The following is a 19,980-nucleotide window of genomic DNA, read 5'->3' as shown; positions in this document are numbered from 1 at the left end:
CTAAGTTATTGCTTAAAGAGGGGGTGTGAAGGTGAACACACTACCTACGCCCAAATGACAGACAGCACATGTCAGCTCCATAACCAGTACAGGCCCTGGGCATGTTCTGGCAGGTCCCCGGGACAAGGCAGCAAGGTTAGCACCCTCTCTGCCACCCTAGTTCTCCCGGTGACCTCGACAGAAATCCTTGAGAAGAAGGGTAAAAAAATCACAAAAGGGGCCAGAGGCTTCTCTGGGCCTCACAGCAAAAACACTGTGAAACACTGTTAATGCTTTCTTTGGTGACATGTATCGGGCGAGACACATTTGTATTTCTCTGCTTCTAGGTGCATATGCTGGAGTACTGAAGCGAACTCTACACCTGAATCTTTAATGAACATCATCAAACGCTTGTGAGAGAAGTACATCAGCACTGTACTCTGCATCCAGGGATCCTGACTCCTCTACAACTGGGCAGCCCTCACAAGACCCCACACACAGTGAACCTAGAGTCTTATGGGGCACCTGGAGTGGCAGAGGATTCTCTGGGTCCCTGCTCAGTGAGGCTACGTGGAGCTCAGTGGGTGCAAACACTTGAATTGTAGCTGCAGGCGGAGGAATATCAGGTGCATCTCTACGCCCTGAGGGCTCAACTCCTACACTTAAATCCCTCCCACTGGAACAGCCGGCTCCAGTTTCACCGAGCCAGCGAGCCAGCGTGAGAACAGATCCTGCTCCTCAGCCCTCAGCACCTTGCACAGAAGAAGGACTCCACATCCCAGCACTGCCCACCTTCGGTAAGTGCTCACGATTCCTTCAAGTTTTCTTTCAAAACTACTCTGTAATGTGTCTTGAGGAATCTGTCTGGGTAAATCGTTTGCTGTTGTCTGTTCTTTCCTGCGCGCGCGCTCTCTCTCTCTCTCTCTCTCTCTCTCTCTCTCTCTCTCTCTCTCTCTCTCTCTTTCTCTCTCCATTCCCTAAGGATTACTCAGGACCCGGCAGGTGCATCTTGGGGATGCAGACCACAATTACAGAACTCCTAATGGGGCTGATATTATTCCAAGAATATGAGCAAGCTTGTTTAGAAAACAAACCTTCCTTTCTGCTATAAAACTTATTTTAAAAAACAAAAGATGAAATTATACTATTGCTTAATTGTTCACTACTTTTCAAAGAAATTACAATAAATTTTGACATGAAAATGGCAAAAATCACCTATGTATAGCTATAACTATACAACTGCTTGGTCTCATTTCTAGTTAAGTATCTAAAACTTTTCAAGTTTAAAGTAACTGCTGCTTTGACAAAACCTTTCAAAAACAAGAAAGCAACAAAGTTTAAGTTTTGTTTGGTTGTTAAGGTTATAAATGTGTGGGGGAGGGGAGGGGGGATATGTATGAAAATAATTACTGACCGACTAATCTGGCGAATCTGACCAAATCAGATTTCGTTTAAGCAGAAACGCCTACAGTTGTTACCCTAGCGTTTGCTGAGCATTAGAAAAGGCTCTGACAATTTAAACGGTCTGTTAAAGAAGCATGAGGCTAGGTGAGCTCTGGTGCAATGCCGGTCGGGAAGCCGTGTGCACTCTGTGAGCCAACAATCAGGACCCACTTGTTTTCTGGATCCACACATACTCTTCCACACATACTCTTCCACACATACTCTTCCACAATACTCTTCCACACATACTCTTCCACACATACATACTCTAGAGAACTGCTTTCTTCTAAGGCTATGGCCGTCCTAAGTTCACCTTCATCTTAAAGAACAGAAAGTTTGGGAGGGAGTGGCGGCCAGTTACTGCAAAAGCTCAAATGAAGTAAAACTCACAAATCTCGTTCTTGCGACACCACAGTGGGTAGACGACAGTGGCGTGCCCTTGAGTGGCGCAATAGTGAACGCCACATCACAGTGCTGTAATTATAGCATGCCCTTCACGACGGTCCACCTGCGAGGCTCTGTGCCAGACAGATGGACACCACCAGGAGGAATATTACAGTCTTGATTTGCAGGTCAATTCACAGGACAAACATAGCTGCCTAACCCGTCACATCGCTGTCCTATAAAGCAAAGCTGTAATTACCTCCATTGTGTCCTATCAGAGTTCTTTTAAATTAGTTTCTCTTGTCTGATTTCTAAGTGCAAGGCCCTTAGAAACTTTTAAAACATGCCAGCCACTCACTGTCGCCTTGATACCAGCAGCTACATTGCATGTCCAAACTCAGGGACTGCTGAAGTTTAGTGCTTTAAAGACAAACAGAGCCCTGTGGCCAATCGAAACTACACAGTGCTCACTGTGTGTGGGCAGGTATCCCGGATGGCACACTGTGGGCAGGAGGCAGGCGCTCTCAGTCCAGGGCCATTTCTGAATGCAAAGTCAAGTAGTTGAATATAAGAGATAATGAGGTCTCAGGTCATACAGCTGATGTATTTCAGGGGGGGGGAAAAAAAAAAAGGACACATCTGACAGACCTTAAGCTGCTTACTGTACGATTCAGAGAAGGAAGTCTGGGGCCAAGGTGGTCTAGGGAGGCACATTTGAGAACTGTGGAAAGACAGCCTCATGAACTCCCTGACCATCATATGGGAAGTAGAAGGGAGGAGGGTATGGTGCCAGATAGAATTCCTCTGGGACTGTCTCAGCAGCAAACTCTCAGACGGCCACAGCACCTTCCAGGGATGTATTCCCACAGTGGGAACAGGCCCACCCCAAAAGAGGGAAAGCAATGTCCCCTTCTTATGCCTCTAGGAAAAGCTTCACCTTTGAATACAAATCCAAACTTACTATAAACAGTCAAAGTTCTTGGCTGTCCTGTTTTGGCAACAATGTGCACTTGTGGGAATATTTAACACCAGCAGCTGCCAGACAGTACAAAGTCCAGCAGGTATAAACTGACCAAACAGGACTTATTGTAAGCCTCCGTGCCCACAGACATATGTGCCTGTGTGCGGTCATGGCTGTGGGTTAATTTCTTCATAGTCATAAACCTCACTTGGTTAGGACAGAGAACTCACAGGCTGACATCATCATTCAAAAGCTTACAAAAGCATCAATTTTATCCCACTTACTTCTCTAACACAGTAGTTTTATAGATGAGTTATGCCCGCCTTACACCTGCCTCCAAGCAGTGAGCTCTCTGCTTTAATTAGCAATTGTGAAATCCTGAGGGGTCAGTTTATCCAAAGTTACTGAAACGATTATAGTCGAGCCTCTGCTTCTATATCCATTCCCTTTCAGTTTTAATAAACCTCGGGAATAGTTTCACTCTGGAACAAGAGCTGTTGCTGCTTATCCCACCCAGCCTGCTCGCTAGCCTGGGTAGTAGCAGCCAAAAAATAAAAAGGCAAAGGCTGAAACCAAAACTTCAGGTAGCGTCACACACACACACACACACACACACACACACACACACACGCATGCACGCACACTCACACACACACTCAGTAATAATCATTTTCTCAGTTATTCTTTAGGACAGCATATTGTGATCTGTAAACTACCTGTCTCTTGTAAGACAAGTAAACCTTTCCACGACAATGTACTTATTTAACACTGTAGATGTTTAATATTTAACCACGGTGATGTGCTTACGTCTTCTGCCCAAAACCATCAGTAACGTTTACTATGGTTGCTTCTCTGAAGGCCCATCATTATTTCCTTACATCCTGAGGGGCTCTTCTAGCCTGTCCAGTATACTCGGGGTATTGTCCCATGTCTGTCCCCAGGAACTGGGAAGCAGCTCACACTCGGCAAATGTTTGCAAGTGTCATCATTCTGATCATGATGCTCCCAGCTAGTGATGAAATCATCTCTCTCAGATCTGTGCCATGACATATCCTATACAGCCATGGGAACCTGACTTGCAGAGGTTCTCACGCCTTCAGAATCAAGAGTGTAATGAGCATGCCAGCACAGGTCCCACTGACTTATCGAGCTGCCCTCATCAGCTAGTCAGACAAGGCTTCTCAGGTTCCCTGACACAGGCAGGGAAAATGCACTCCAGGTATAAGCTGGACCCACAGAGACTTTCTTTACACTTTTCCTTTTAATAAGAAGGGAAAGAAAAGTCACCAGGCTGTTGCTAAGTGTTAATATGATCAGCCGTTGACACAGGACGTCTGTCCTCACTTCAGCTTCTGCAGCAAAAGTGAAGTCCAGGCAGGACCCGCTTTGACAGCTCAGTCTCCCATACTCCTCTCCCAAAAGAGCCTAGGATCCTAGCTTCCTCCCCGGCACAGGCACCTGACATTCTTATCTGTGATCAGTACTTCATTCTCGCTGCCATGCAGACTCTCAGAGTAGACTACAGCTAAGCCACTCACTGTTCTCCCAAACGACTACTTACGAGCCCTAAGCGCTGATAATAAGGTAGCTGGAGCAGGGCACTTTAGCTCTTTGTGGTCTTTTTCTTGTTTTAAGATAAAAGACTTGCTAAGCAGCACAGGCAGGCCTTGAACCTGAGAACTTAAGACCCTCCGCTTTAGTCTACCCTAAGTGATGGAATTGCTGGTACCACAGTGCCAGATACAGTTTTCTTTTGTGATATATTTAATACACATAAATAAATTAGGAGAGAAGCCAAATAAGACCTGGTAACCTCCTCAGATGTATGAATGAAGCATGTAGGTAGAAGTAAAGAGACTGTTCCTTAGAGAGCCACTCTGCCCCACTGCCCACTACACATGCACACTGGGAACAGGGGAGATACACAGGAGTGAGGACTTAATCATAAAACTTTAGTTCCGTTTCTAAAGATAAGATTTACAGATGAGTATGTCTGTCTAGGTTTAGAGGGCATGGCTTTACATGTTTTTTACAAACTCAGTTTTGTAGCTGAAAAAAACTTTTCTTAAATAATTTCCACTGAAGAAGACCTTTTCACATATCCTGTACAAATCAAGGAACCTGGCCTCGACCTTCACTCTCTACCCAAGGTCCAGCCAGAGTCACCCCAGATGTTCAGGGAGGCAGCTTCACCAAGTGCTCAGTTTTGGGTTAGAAATCACACTATAAGATCTGGGCACAAGGGGCACCTGGGGCAGGATGAATTCCTCCCTCTACCTGGGTACGGCTGCTCTGGTCTCTTGAGAAGGTTTAATCCAAGGAAGGGAGGGGCAAATCTATGAGTTATTCCCAAACACTGGTGAGTGGCAGGACATAAAAGCCACTCGGGGACTGGCAAATCATCCTAACAGCACTGCAAACTGAGTTGACCTAAATGTAGCATTCACATTTGTATTGAGCCAACATAAATGCTACTTACTAGGGCTAAGGGTGTAGTTCAGTGGGAGAACATTTACCCAGTGATGAAACTAAGGACCTGAGTATCACCACCATCACCACCCCAAAAGTACAATACTTGCTCATAAAATCAGCTTTTGTGGTTTTTAGAAGCAGTAGAGTAAGCCCTATGTCTTAAATATTTTTAATTTTAAATATTCACACACAGCATAGATAGCAGCAGCATAGATAAACAGGGCCTTGAAGCACTTCAGCTAAACAATGCCATAGTACATCACTAAGGGTCTGCTCCCATAGGGCACGCAAAAGGGAGGCTCTGGTTACAGAATCCTATCAGAAACCCCAAACAGATGGACCAAGGGGAAGTCCAGATTGCAGGGTATAGATCCCCAAAACTCAAAGGATCACCTTCAACACTATGCTCTCTTGGTCCCCAGGTAATTCTTGCAGGTCAGGCTTAAGAAAAATATCACAGGGTGCTGGCAGCAAGGAGAGCAGACTAGCAGGGGTGCAGGTAGCACCTGCTTTCTAAAGGTACTAGGCTCCTAGTCTGTCTTTAGTGTGACAGTGTAGACTCTGACCCTCTAATCCTGCGCCTGACACCAGTCTCTGTCTGCCTTCACAGATGTAGGTGCCAGACGGAAGGAACTTTCCTTGTTAGGCCCTCAGCACATGGAGCTGGCTTCAAATAAAGTACTAAGAGCAAGAAAGAAGACAGTACTCACCTCCTTCAAAGCCACCACATCCTGGTCAAAGAAGAGACAGCAGTGACCACACACTGAGCAGACCAGAGTCCAAACACAAAGGATAATGAGCCTCCTAAAGGAACGGAAACCAAAAAAGCCACACTATATTCCACGGCCCCCAGGAAAGCCCTTCAAGTACAAATGCTTCCAGTGTCCTTTTACATGCAATGAGAAGTCGCATCTTTTCAATCACATGAAGTACGGTCTCTGTAAAAACTCCATTACTTTAGTGTCAGAGCAAGATCGTATTCCCAAGTGTCCCAAATCTAGCTCGCTGGACCCTAAGCAGACCCACCAGCCAGAGCCCACCTCAAAGCCGGCCATTTCCAAGTCTCTCCTAAATGGACTCTCCAGCTTTGATCCAAAGTCTCAACAGGGCTCTGCAAAGGAGGATGCCAAAGAGAACCTAGAAATGCAGGCTCGGGGAGCCCACAAGGGTCCCCAGAAACCAGCCCTACAGAAAGAAATGACACCAGAAGCCATTCTCAGCACCCAGCCCAGCCTCGACAATGGGGTTAGACCTTCAGCATTTGTTCCAGTTGGGGAGCACAGACTTAGGGGGCCAGAAGACACAGAGGCTCCTGAAATGCTGGCATTAACCAACTCTACCACCAAAGCCACCTCATTCCATGCCAAGTCTGCATTCCATACTCCTGGTTATCCCTGGAAAGCTGGCTCCCCATTCCTCCCTCCTGAGTTTCCACATAAAATCCCACCTACAAAGGGGTTTGGTGCCATCTCCCCCTATATGCATCCTGCAATCCCGGAGTACCCCCCTCCCTTCTACACAGAGCATGGGCTGGCTGCCCTCTACTCCCCCTACCTCCTGACTGGGAACACACCCGAGTGTGAGACCACTTTGCTGTCTGTCTATGGAGCCCAAGACCAAAGACACTTCCTGTCTCATCCTGGGCCAATCCCCAAACACTTGAGTACATCTCCATCAGCCTACGACCACTACAGGTTTTTCCAGCAATATCACTCTAACCTGCAAATCCCTTACGGATTTTACAGACCAGAGTCTGCATTTCCTTCCTACAGTCTCAGGCTCCCATCAGTCACTGGCATCACACGAGATCAGAACCCTCGCTTGCTTGAAGATGCAGCCCTGGCTTACCCAGCCTCCAGTCCCACAGAGTTAAACCTTTCAAACTCCCACAGGAAACACACAGAGTTTGAGAAGGAAAGTCCAGTTCCTGAGGCAAAAGATCCTTCTACAGATGGGCAAAGAGATGCAGAAGAGGCCAAAATGAGCCCCCGAGCAGGGAGCGCTGCCACAGGCTCTCCAGGAAGGCCAAGCCCCACCAACTTCACCCAAACAAGCCAAACATTCGAAGGCCTGTGTGACCTCTCAAACAAAGCGGCCTCCTCGGGGGCCCTGGAGCGACTCCAGCAGCCTGAGCAGAGCCCCACCGCCTTCAAACCTGTCCAGAGGGGCTCAGAAAGTCCTCACTCCCAACCGCCTGCAAGCAGAACAGAGTCTCCAAAAAGGTAAGAAAATTTCTCTTTCAAAATCTCCAATGTAGTTTTGTTCAACACCAAGTTGACCTTGCTCAGAATGCTTTACATGATCATTTTCCTAAGATTTCTCTTCATTTCTTCTAGCCTTCAGGCCGTGAACAGTGACCCTCCGGCCCAGACAGGGAGCAGTACCTCTTTCATCACGGAGGCCCCACCCTCCAGCCCAGAGGACCACTCCAGAATAGGCCCCCTCAATCTCTCCAAGAAGCCGGAAACAAACCCTGCAGCCACTTATGGACCCATGTATGCAAGCAATGCCCAGGCAGACCCTCTGGGCTTCTCAGGGCTGCAGGACCTGCCACTCAATCTGTCTGTAAAGGATCCCTGTAATGCCTGGGCTCCAAGGCCTGCCCTCCCTGGCCCACCACAAGGTGCAGAACCTCCTGTGCCTCCAAAGACTGAGACAAAAGGTTCTGAAGACAGGACAAGCCATGTGGAGACAGAGCAAGACGAGGCCCACAGCAGGACAACCCCAGATGTACACACGGTAGACAGCAGTGATGAACAGAAGCAGACAGCAGCTGTAGCTCTCTGTCAGCTGGCAGCCTACAGCCCAGGGAATGTCCGAGTGGGTGATGAGGAAAGCCTAGCCCAGGAGTCCACCCATCGAGAGGTGCCCACCCTCAGTTCTACAGAGAACCAGGAGGCTCAGTGTGACCTCAGACCCAAAGGACAAAAGAGGACAAGTCAAAGGGATGCAGGAAAATCCCAACAAGGAACTAAAAAGCCAAAGCTGAACGACACTGTACCGAGAGTGCTCACTCTACGCAAAAGAACCCGGGTATCCTGAGGCCTCACGTGCGCTTGGTGCTGTGGCTAAAGAGATGCTTTTCACACCACGTTCCAAGCAGCAGCTTCAACTTTTTTGCTTTTTGGAGAAGGTACCATTTTGCCATGTTGCTCAAGCTGAATTAAACTTGTAGTCTTCCTGCCTCAGCTTCCAAAGTGCTGAGCCAACCAGTATTTCCACAGTTTACCTTCACTTCTTATCAAGTCAGTTTTTATAAATATATTTTTTTCTTTTCTCCTCAAAAAGGACAAAAAACTGTAATCTTGTTTTTTTTTTAACATTAAGATAAATATTAAAAGGTGTTTCTACTTCTGGTTGTAAAAAAAAAACAAAAACAAAAACAAAAAAAAAAAAACAACTGAATGGCTTATGCTCTCCGAGACGGATGAATTAAACTGGGGTTTCCTGTTTTGTGACACATCAGGGAAATACACAGAACTATCTCAGCAGTTTGAGTAGACTTCTAGAAAAGACCTTTTACAAGTACTATTTTTCAGGACTAAAACGTATACTGTTTTACTGTGTTCCTTTTAAATATAGTTATGTGTTTTGATGCCAGAAACATCTTCAGTTTAAACATCAACTGTTACATATAAGAAATGTTATGATTAGTTCTAACTGAACCGTCCACAAATATCTAGCGGCCGATTTTATGAGTAATTTATTTCCACCAGGGAAGTGTACTTCTGGTAAAGGTATGATCACTTTATTCTATTTGCTTACGATGTCACAGCAAACTTTCTCACTTAGGCCTGTGTTCCACTCCCTAAAATGCTGTACATGTTAATTTCCCAATAAACTCATGTGTGAATGTTGAGAACACATAAGGCAAAAATCAACATAAGCTCTATGGTATTCTTTAGAGTGTTCTGCCTTAGTATTCAGCAAGAAAGAGCTGACAGCTGAGACAGCAATGAAACGAAGAAAGTGCTTCTGGGATTCGTAAATAAGTCAGTAGTCATAGAGTCCAGGCATGCAGTAATCATCTCCCGTGGGGCTTTTCAAAGACCATCCAGGAGTCCTGAGTCTCAGAGTGCCTGGAGGACAAGATCAGGAGCCCTGCCAACTAATGCTGCATGTGAGGAGCTCCACTCCTCTCACTCTCCAACAGCCCTTCTACTGCTTCTGGACAGAGGCAAACCTTTCACTCCACATGCTAGAACCAGATGCAGGCGCTGAGTGGAGCAGCTCATGATTCCTTTTTGAGAAATCCTTTTGCTCAGCCAGTAATTCCCAGCTCCTAGCCAGCCCCAACAGAGGATGCCCTGAGAAGCTTACCAATATTCTTTCTACCTTCAGATGTTGTTAGAAATAAACACTTTGAAACTGCTTAGATGCATATAAAACTTCAAATACCAACATAAAAGAGGGATGCAAGGTTTTCCCAACAGTTATGGAATACATAGGCCAGTGCTGCAAACCATTTCTAACGGTGCAGCAGGTTTCCCACTTATGGAAGCAGGAAAAACCTCTGCTAAACCTGGCAAGACAGGAGGAGCCCTTTCCATCCAAGGAGCTAGGAAAGGCCTTTAGGTCCATCCAAACCACCACATATATTAATCCAAACTTACTCTCTTAAGATAAAAAATCAGCAATTATCCAGACTGACTCTTTTTTTTTAATGTTTGGCAAACAATAAAGACCTGAAGGAGAGGAATGAGGAACCGAACACTATGGCCCATGCTCATGACCCATGCCTGGCACTTACGAAGTCTTCCTGGCATGCTTAACCCACATAAGAACTCAGCCCTCCACTCGGGCCCGAGACTCTGAAGTATGATGGCTACCCTACCCACTGCCTATATCATTTTAAATGGCAAACAGGAAGAACCTAGCCAGCTGCCTCCATGCCTGGATGAAGCATGAGAAACCTCTCTTCCAAACAGGAGGTGATCAGCCTGCAGAAAAACACCGTCCTCCATGGACAGTTGCTCCAAGGGTAACTTTGACAGCATACTCATGGCAGCTAGAGTAGGCATTCTATCTGCCTACAAAAGGAATCTCCACAATACATTAAAACACATGAGCGCGCGCGCACACACACACACACACACACACACACACACTAGAGTCTTAGTTGTTTCCCAAGTACTACCTCTATATTCACATTACTGACAAAACTAAAAGCAAGCTTTCAAGATGAGTTAAACAGAACCAACACATGACCTAGTAGCAATCCTAGTGCCTGCCAGACACACTACACAGACCTAAAACAAAGAGGCACTCTCACCTCCTCCCCACAGCAGTCAGCAAATGGGATCATGGGGAGAGTAAACACACTGCAGTATCACTCACTTACAAAAGGAGGACATTCTTAGGCATGCTACGATGATGACGGGTCTTGAGATCTTTACACATTATGAAATGGGCCAGCCACAAATGGCAAAATATTGTACACACTTTGTACCTACATGAAGACCCAAGAATGGAAAAAAAATAGGACTAGGAAGTAGACTGGCATTATGTGGTGTGGGAAACAGGTTATTTGGAACAATAGATGACTTAGAACCCAATGTATGAGATGGTTGCCCAACGGCATTAACAGAGTTCATACCATTGAGCAGAATGCCTGGAAATGACAAGTTTCTGTTTTATATATTTTTAACATGAGGGTTTTTTAAATTAAAATGTAACATACCAAAATCCATTGAATTATATTTTATATGAGCAAACTGTAAGGTAGGTAAACTGTATCTCAAATTATATTTTAAAACAAAAAGCCTTTTAAACAATCCCAACAGTGGTCAACTGTGATTTGTTCTCTTCCCATATCACCTTTTACAAGGCAGGAAAGAATAGATAGATACAAAATACAGACACTCCTTCAAAGAAAAAAAGTACAGGGGACAATTCACCCAGCAGCAAAGTCAAAGACACCACTATATAAGTCTCCATTTTCTTACAAACTTGGGTGTCTGGCAGCTCAAAATGGCACATATGCTAAAACTAAACAGTGCAGTTCTGGGCATTGGTCAACATGGCCCCGCCCACCTGTTCTAGACATTGGTCAACACGGCCCTGCCCCAGGGATCTGCTCGCCTGGGACATGAAATGCCAGATATCCCACATGTGTTATTATCAGAGCAAGAGGGGATCTCCAGCCTTCCTGTCTCCTCTCCCCATCTCTCTCACAAGCGTGCTCCTATCAAAGCTGTTGTATATTTAATTCTATATGGCATTTGCTACTTAAGAGGACCAAACAGATGCCATAACGCCATCCGAATGGTCCTTGTTGAATGATGTCATGCAGTGAGGCAAAAAGGAGTTCTGGGCTCAAGTGCTAAGCTGGCCAAAACTGATAGGATCAACTTTTGCAGAACCCTGGATACTAATCAAATATGTATCACAACCAGAGGAATGCTAGAGGAAGGAAGCTACTTAGATTGAGTGCTCACAGATACTCTATCATATCATGTATGATGCTGAGATATGGGACAGATTGTAGTCACTAGGACTGTGGACACAATGGGCCTCTGTACATCCTAAGAGCAACTGCCTGGTTGTGTGGAGGGACCTATTAAAATATTAAAATATTCAAAATATTCTGTTTTCAACGGAAACAAAAATTGTAAGGCACGAAAAGAACTGAAAAGTGTATCACAAACACAGGGGAAAAGACAACTCTGAAACAGCCTAGACATTTGGACTTAGCAAAGACTTTTAAAGTGCTGAAAGGAAACCGGAGATCGTATCTGAACAAACTCAAAATGTCAACAAAGAGACAGAAGTTCTGAAGCTGAAAGTCAACGGTTGAAATGCAGGTTCTCTAGAGGGGCGATGACTGTCAACTTGACAGGGTCCGTAATTACTTAGGAGACAAGTCTCTGGGTGTGTCTATGAGGGAGTTTCTAGACTGAGTTAACGAAGACAGAAACCCATCCAAATGTGGGACACATAGTTCTATGACCAGGAGTCCCGGACTAAAAGGAAAAGGTGAGCTGAGCTCCAACACTGTCTCTGCTTCCTAACTGCGGATGCAACATGGCCGGCTGCCTCACACTCACTCCTGCTGGCACGACTTCCCCACCAAGATGCACTGTACTCTTAAGATGTACTTTTGTCAGGCGTCTGGTCACAGTTTTAGGGAAAGGAACTAATACAGGGGCTTATAGTCAGATCTGCACAAGTAAAATGCAAAATCACGGAACATAGAAACTAAAATCATCCAATATGAGGAGCAGGAACAAAAATAATAAAGGAAAAGGAATAGAATCTAAGAGACTAGAGGAACACAATGGAGCACAACTACACAGCTAAAATTCAGCTCCCAGAGTGAGACAAGAGAATGAAATGAAGGCCAAGCACATCACAAGTTTGGAGGAAAAATAGGGATCTACACACTCAAGAAGCACTTAACACACAAGCACAAAATCCTCCATTGAGCAAAACAGCAAAAAGGAGATAAAAGGTTTTAACCCAACATCCAAAGAGATAAAAAGGTTTAATTTCAAAACATAAAATGAGGGGGGGGGGAAATCAACCACAAAATTAGGATTACAGGTATACACTCTACCAGAATATTAACACCAATCAAATATAACCACAGAGAAAATAGAGCCAAAACTTTAGACAAGCCTTCCCAGGCTAATCATGATACCCTATGGAATATTCACAGTGCACATGGTTCAAAGAGCAACCCTGACCCCAAAGAAACAGAAGGAATAAAACCAGGACCAATAAAGCATCTGGGTCACCTGAAATAAAAGCTAAGTGGTCCTTTGATAATGGCCCAAGTCTTTATCCACCAAAGCAAAGATCAAAAAACAAACTGAGGCACAATATGCGGGGGATATGTATGGAAATGTTCTCGTGTGTGTACATGAAGATAACCTGGCACAACTCTTTAAAAGATGGCCAAGCTGCTCCTTCTGAGACTCAGCCCAATAATATAGTCTACTGTCCGTATGACTGTGGTAAAGACAATCTGACTTCCCCAAAGTCACTTCCTCCCCAATTTCAGCATGCACCAGGAAGCTTGCCATGTCCTCTGGGACAAAAACCAACGTTCTGGCTACCATCATGCTCATCTGTCTACACTTTATCCTCTCCTGGACCACATTTATCCAGGTTTCTTACCACAGATACGTGCTTTTCTTTTCTTTTTTCTTTTTTTTTTTTTTTTCGGAGCTGGGGACCGAACCCAGGGCCTTGCGCATGCTAGGCAAGCGTTCTACCACTGAGCTAAATCCCCAACCCCGATACGTGCTTTTCTTAAGAGACAGGGTCACTGAAAAAGTTTGAGGCTGACCTCAAATTCACTGTAACCAAGAACAGCTTTCAATCCCTGATTCTCTTGCCTCTAATTTCCAAAGGTTGGAATTGTAGTATTTTTGCTTTCTGTCAATTTAGCAAAAATTGTTACACGGTGGATATGAAAAGACGCCAAGTGTTCAGCTTGGTACCCTCAGTTATGACCGTAAGCAAATAAGACCACTCTCAGAGGAATAGTGTGAGGTCTAACGTAAAATCATAAAACCATCCTTAAGATGCTCAGAATTAGTGTTACCATCTTCACACAGGTTCCAGAGCCCCTGTCAACCTTGTCATGATGCTTCCCCCGTCAGGACACAATACAGCATGCCCCCGGCACAGAAAGAACGTCAATGAGATTCAGTTCACATGGAGGCAATGCAGGGCAGAAGGACAACTCCCAACAGAAAGATCATGGACTAACGTAATCCACATCATGTTTTACAGTTTTAAACAGCAGCTAGACACTTCTCACTCATGACACCAATAACACGCTTATCCTCACTCCAGCTGGTGGACCACTGATGTCTGAGGTCCTGAAATATGGCCCAGTGATATTTATACAAGCTAGTCCCACAGAAGGAAACCAAAGAGAAGCAGTACTAGTTAGTATAGGTTCCACAGCACAGCCGAGTTATAGGTTAACTAGGTTTCCACAGCTGAGCTATCTGCAAAGACCTGCTTGCCTCAGGAAATGAGCTAAACCAACACATGGGCCTTAATGCTCTAGGAAACCTTCCCAGTCCCCCCAAAGGCCACGTCCAGTCCTTCCTAACAAAGGAGGCAGACCCAGCTATAAAAACAGCCACCATCTAGCAAGACCTTAGAATAGTTTCAGACTTCCTCCTTGGTTATCGGGACACACAAACTAAGCCATGGTAAGGTGACTGGCATTCCACAACAAATACCATGGTAATTACACTTTTGGGGGGGGGGTTCTTTTTTTCGGAGCTGGGGACCGAACCCAGGGCCTTGCGCTTCCTACGTAAGCGCCCTACCACTGAGCTAAATCCCCAGCCCCGGTAATTACACTTTTTTAAAAGAGGGAAGACAAAATTAAATACTGATGAGAATGTGAGGAAAGCGGGGTCTCACACATGGCTGGTGGGAACATAGAACATAGACCCCCTAACCCTAACTCTAACCCTAACCCTAACCCTAACCCTAACCCTAACCCTAACCCTAACCCTCATACGACATAATAAGACTGGGCCCAAACCCTCATATCAAGGTTGGTTGTGGCAACCCAGTAGGACGAAGAGTCCCACGCATAGGCAAAGGAGTCAGAGACACCCCCCATAGGCCAGACTCTTGCAACATGTCGAATTAGGCTATGTTCAGTGGATATCCCTGGGAGGCCTAGCCTGGCCTGTCCTTCCTTCCTTCCTTCCTTCCTTCCTTCCTTCCTTCCTTCCTTCCTTCCTCCCTCCCTCCCTCCCTCCCTTTCTTCCTTCCTCCTTTCCTTTCTTTGTTGTTAAAGGAAACAGAGGAGGAGTTGACCTGGGTGAGAGGGGAAGTAGGAAGAGTGACTGGGAAGGGTGGATGGAGGGAAAACTGCGGATGTAACGTATGGAAGAAGAAAAGTTTAAAACAGAAGAGCCTGGTCTGCGTCTTGAACCGATCCATCGTTTCCACTCCCAGATCTACATTCAAGACAAACAATAACACATGTCTGCGCAGAAAATCAAACAAATGTTCACTGCAGCATTACTCAAAAAGTCAAAGGTGGAGGCAACCACAATGGTTACTTCAGCTGATAAGACTATAGACGAAGCAGTGGTTTCTTCCATTCGGTGAAATCCCCATCGGCAGGCAGCAAAGGAATGGGGCACCACACAGTGACCGTCAGAAAAATCACACAAAGTTCAGACACAAAAGAACACATACCCACCTGTCCAATGAAATGTCTGAAAAGGGCAAAATAGAAGAGCGACCAGGGGACCAGAGTGCCTAGGGCTGGGAATAGGGTAGGAGTGGCTGCTCTGTAATGCAGAATTTCAGCCTGAGGCACAGAAAATGTTCTGAAGATAAATTACCTGATGTTGCACAACTCCGACTATGTCAGAGACCACTATAAAGTGTAAGTGGGTAGACTATACAAGTATGTAAATTATTGCAATAAACTTTGGTTTTGTTTTTTTTTTTTTTTAAGCTGAAAGGCTAAAGAGAATGCTTTTCTAGAAGTCCCTTACGTCCCAGTACCATTACTGACACTACAGCTGGGCATTAGTGAGTTATAATTTATAACAGTAGCAGAATCATAGTTTTGTAGTAGCACCAAAATTATTTTATGGCTGGGGGTTATCACAACATGAGGAATTATATTAAAGTTAGGCAGCATTAGAAAGGTTGAGAACCACTGCTCTAGACAAAAGCCACACCCTGCACAATCTCCATAGCACACTCTTTACTCCTTTCCCTTCCACACACAAGGCAAGACCTCCAGCCACTAACAAGAACAGTCCCCGCCAACCAGATGATGGCACATGGCCATAGTCTTGCTAGTCTCTGACTCCACCTCAGCAGGACCTTACAGCTAGCCTGGGTCCATGCTCTTTCTGCTCATGCTACACTGTGTCCCCTAACTTTCAGCTCAGTTCCACTGCTGCCACAGCTATGTCAACCATCAAGACAGTACAGCTTCATGTGCTCTCAATGGGTGATGGCTCCCCTCAAGAGTGACAGAGACAAGAGTCTAGAGACAGGAAATTCAAATATTACCAGGGTCCATGACCCTCCAAATCATCACACAGGATTTATACAGCCATGCAGTTACAATAGGCTAAAGAGGTAATTAGTACATTATAAAGGCTAACATGAGAAGGAAGCCTAAGAAATATGCATATACCCTGGCCTTCCACAGAAGCACTGGTGTCCACAGATAGCCGCACCGAGGAACCCCACCAAGTTTCAGTAGCCCTGAGAATGCAGATCCATGCATTTCAGTTACTTACCCTCTGAGAGTCTCGATGGCAGCAACAGGCCTCGTCTACCCAGCTCTGCCAGTGCCAGACATCCACCATGCCATGCCTTATCTGTCTCCTGAAAGCTGAAACCAGAGTTCTACAGTCAACTCCAAATTTAAAGCCCACAATTTTGCAAGAAACACAGTTGGCTCATATTTCTGGGCCCATGAGCCTTACTAAAACTATGTTACTTCTTGGCTAGACAAATAAGACACTCTAACCCAATATGAACACAACTGCCACATCAATGCTACTCTTTACAACACCTAATAATAACAAAAGGATTTGGGTCAATGCAAGACCAGTCCAGAAGATATGTTCTTCTAGCTGGGCTGCCTTCTCTGGCTTCAGTAGGAGAGGATGCACTTAGCCTTACAGAGACTTGAAACGCCAGAGTAGGGGGGGTTCCCAGGGTGGGTCCCCACCTGCTCAGAGAAGAAGGGGAGAGGGAAGGATTGTGGGGGCAGGGGCTGGAAGGGGGGCAGTGAACAAGACGTAAAATGAATAAAAAAAAAAGACCAGACCAGAGACATTCAACCATCTACAACATCAAGTCAAGTCACCTGCCTGTGATGGTGTCCTGCCACTATGACCACAATGCTCCAGCCTCTGCCTATTCTCATCAGACAGCAGAGTCAACAGAGATTCTACCCAACTCAGAGGACATTAATAGAAAAGAAACAGGTGGATGCCTTTAAATGGTGACCACTGTTACTTGAGTGTTCACATTCAAGTTTACAAAACTGATAAAATAAAATGGTCACTGTGTCACGTGCCTCTAATCCCCTGGGAAGAAAAGACAGGAAGGGAAGAAGTTTAAGCTTAGACTGCTAAGATATATGTGATCCCAATGAAAGAAAGAAAGGAGGGAGGGAGGGAGGGAAGGAGGAAGGGGGGAGGGGGGGACTCAAACATCTTTATCAAAGGCGTGGAGGTGTCAAGTTTGGCTATGTTCCCAGGCTGACTGTAAACTTGTAGGCTCAAGTAATCCTCCAACCTCAACCTTCCAAGTAACCGGGACTACAAGAACCCAATTTTGCACCCAACTAAATTGGGTCTCACAAGTAACATTTTATATTTAAAATCAATGTACCTATATACTCAAAAGTTCTCTTCAGGGTGTGTCCTATGGTTATTACAATGTGAGTGACTGTTCTCAGACTGGTCAGGGCTGCTCTGAGGTTTCTGTATTTTGTTGCCAACATAAACATGGAAATGCACATCACAAAAAAGCAAATCAAACGACACGCTTTTACCTATTCTGGCTGAATTTGAAAGTTTAAAAAAAAATGTTTAGGAAAATCATCACTAAACTGTATGGTCAACAGCCACTTTGCGCACAAACTATTAAGAGAGGAAGAAGTCACTAATATATTTGAAATGGACACCACAGGCCTTCTGTCAGATACAGCTGTCCTCCCACTCACCACAACTGGTATGACTCACTCATAATTACAATTTTTTAAAGTGCCAGATGTCTTACCAGGTGTCTGCTCAGAGGCTTTGTAATCATTTCAAATCTTGGAGGGTTTGTTTTATTAGTTGAGACAGAGTCTCCTGGAGTGCAGGCTGGCCTCAAGCTCACTATGCTTACTATGTAGTTGAGGCTGGCCTTAAACTCTTTATTCTCCTACCTCTAAGCTCAAGCGCTGGTATCTGATTCCATTTCCAAATATCCATCTTTTTTTCCATTTCTAAATCGTTATGTCTCTCAGGATTTCAAATGGGGAGAGAGAGATGGTTCCTCAGACTTTTCATGAAGATTCATCATCATGGTGAACTTGATACAGTATCGACACAATAATGACTCAAATGTATCATTTCTAAACTACAAGAGTATCACTATGGCTTCAGGCAGTTGGACCTGGAAAGCTGCTATCAGCACTACAGATTCATGTCTGATGAAGCCCAGCCTTTGATACAACAGGGGCTTAGAAAGAAACTGTGGCCAAGTGCTCCAGGCAAGCCATTATCTCAAATCTAAGCCTAGGTTTCCATGCCTAGGGATCCAGAGAGAGAAAGCACGGAATGCTGGGATGCAGGCAATGGGCTGGAGGAAGCGGCTGGGAGACTCTGCACAGACTCGATATCCTGACCATCAGGATACTTGCCCCACAATGGACTAAGGATTCAAAAGCAGTAACACATTTCCTCCTTCCAGAACACAGACACAAAAACAGGATACACTTTTGTATCTGCCATCTATTAAAACAGACCCATAAGATTAAATGAGCTAGGGTCCAACATTAAACCAAGACTACAAGCCAGGAGAAGAAAACTGAGTCTGGAGAAGCTGTACACACTAGAACCCTGCAGCACTCCAAAGAGAATGGGCTCGGGATGCCAGGGAAACTGGAGGCAAGAAAATGTATAAAAAAGTTGGGGAGGAGGGGCACCTGGATGAAAAGTTCTAAGTAACCAGAGGGAATATGCAGAAACATTCCAAGGGGGATGGAGAAAACAGTGCCTGAAACACAGGGAAGGCTTGAAAATGATGGCATCCCAGCCCTTCCTAAATGTGCCAGCACAAAGCCCAGGGAGAGCATCCATTCCATGACTTCCAGGGAGGAGCTCCAGGCACAAGGTCTAAAACAATCTACAGCGCCTTGAGAAAAGAAGCTCTGCTCATTGTCTTCTCTCCACACTCTACAAAGCAGTAAGAATGTTTTCTGCTCGTACTTCCACTACAGACTGCTGCCATGTGAAAACCGTCTCTGACACACACTCTCCTCAACTGCAAACTGTCACTAAGCAGCCTGAGGCAAGATGAAAGGCCCGATTCAGAAGCAGGTGTACTTTGGGCTGTTGGTGGGCCATCTCTAAAGACACAAGGACCAAGTGTTGGAGGGCTCAAAGTGATAAGTGATGATAACAGACTTCCTGCCAGCCTGTCACAGCCACACAGAATAGCAGGCCCAGAACAGTAGGCAACAAGTGGCCATGCAAACTGTAGGATAAGGCCTATGGCCCCTCACTTCCAAAGCCCAGAAAGAAACTATCACACCCATAGGGACAATCACTGGCAAGGGAACAAAACCAGTGTTCCTGTCTATGAGTCCACAATACCAGTCTAAGGCCCCAGGACTATACCTACCCACATGCCATCATATACACACACCATTTGTGTCCAGAAAGGCTACACGTCAGTTCATTACAATACAACTCAAAATCCAGGCCTGTCACTCAAGAGTCTCAGTAACCACTGGGGCTAGCAGCAACTATGAGTCATGTATCCAGAGTCCCCTCATTTTAAGAAGCTTTGCTACTCACAGTAAGGCCTAAAACCTTCACTTGAAGATGAAGACCTTCATTTGCATGGGTTCAACACTGACTTTCTCTCTTTCTAAAGGTTTCAGATATATAATGATATTGAAACAACCTATCGGATAACTGAAATTGTCAAATTTAACTTAACAAGGAAAAATTAGATTTTGGGGTTCTAATAAATAGCTCAATTGATACACAAGAACAAAAGGCTGCAGG

At 45.2% G+C, this 19,980-nt stretch overlaps 2 protein-coding genes across 6 annotated transcripts in view; one reads left to right on the top strand and one right to left on the bottom strand.

Moving 5' to 3' along the window:
* Tbcd (tubulin folding cofactor D) overlaps positions 1 to 19,980 on the bottom strand; it is a 159,163-nt gene that overhangs the window by 92,815 nt on the left and 46,368 nt on the right. For 4 of the 5 annotated variants that reach the window (XR_015630115.1, XM_087569203.1, NM_001271364.2 and 1 more), the window contains 1 exon segment: positions 16,486 to 16,580. Coding sequence is in view for 3 of the 5 variants with exons in the window: in XM_087569203.1 (XP_087425329.1) it covers positions 16,486 to 16,580 (95 nt within the window). In the remaining 2 variants the exon portion in view is untranslated. 5 annotated transcript variants of the gene reach the window in all.
* On the top strand, positions 166 to 9,120 carry Znf750 (zinc finger protein 750). Its single transcript, NM_001430277.1, is given in 3 exon segments — positions 166 to 776; positions 5,850 to 7,461; positions 7,576 to 9,120. Coding segments are annotated over 2 exon segments (2,133 nt in total). The 5' UTR covers positions 166 to 776; positions 5,850 to 6,034; the 3' UTR covers positions 8,282 to 9,120.

This window comes from Rattus norvegicus, chromosome 10 (genome assembly GCF_021556685.1).
Source record: "Rattus norvegicus strain SHRSP/BbbUtx chromosome 10, alternate assembly SHRSP_T2T, whole genome shotgun sequence".
Classification (NCBI taxonomy): domain Eukaryota; kingdom Metazoa; phylum Chordata; class Mammalia; order Rodentia; family Muridae; genus Rattus; species Rattus norvegicus.
The sequence above is the reverse complement of the archived record's forward strand: the minus strand, read 5'-3'. Positions and strand labels throughout refer to the sequence as shown.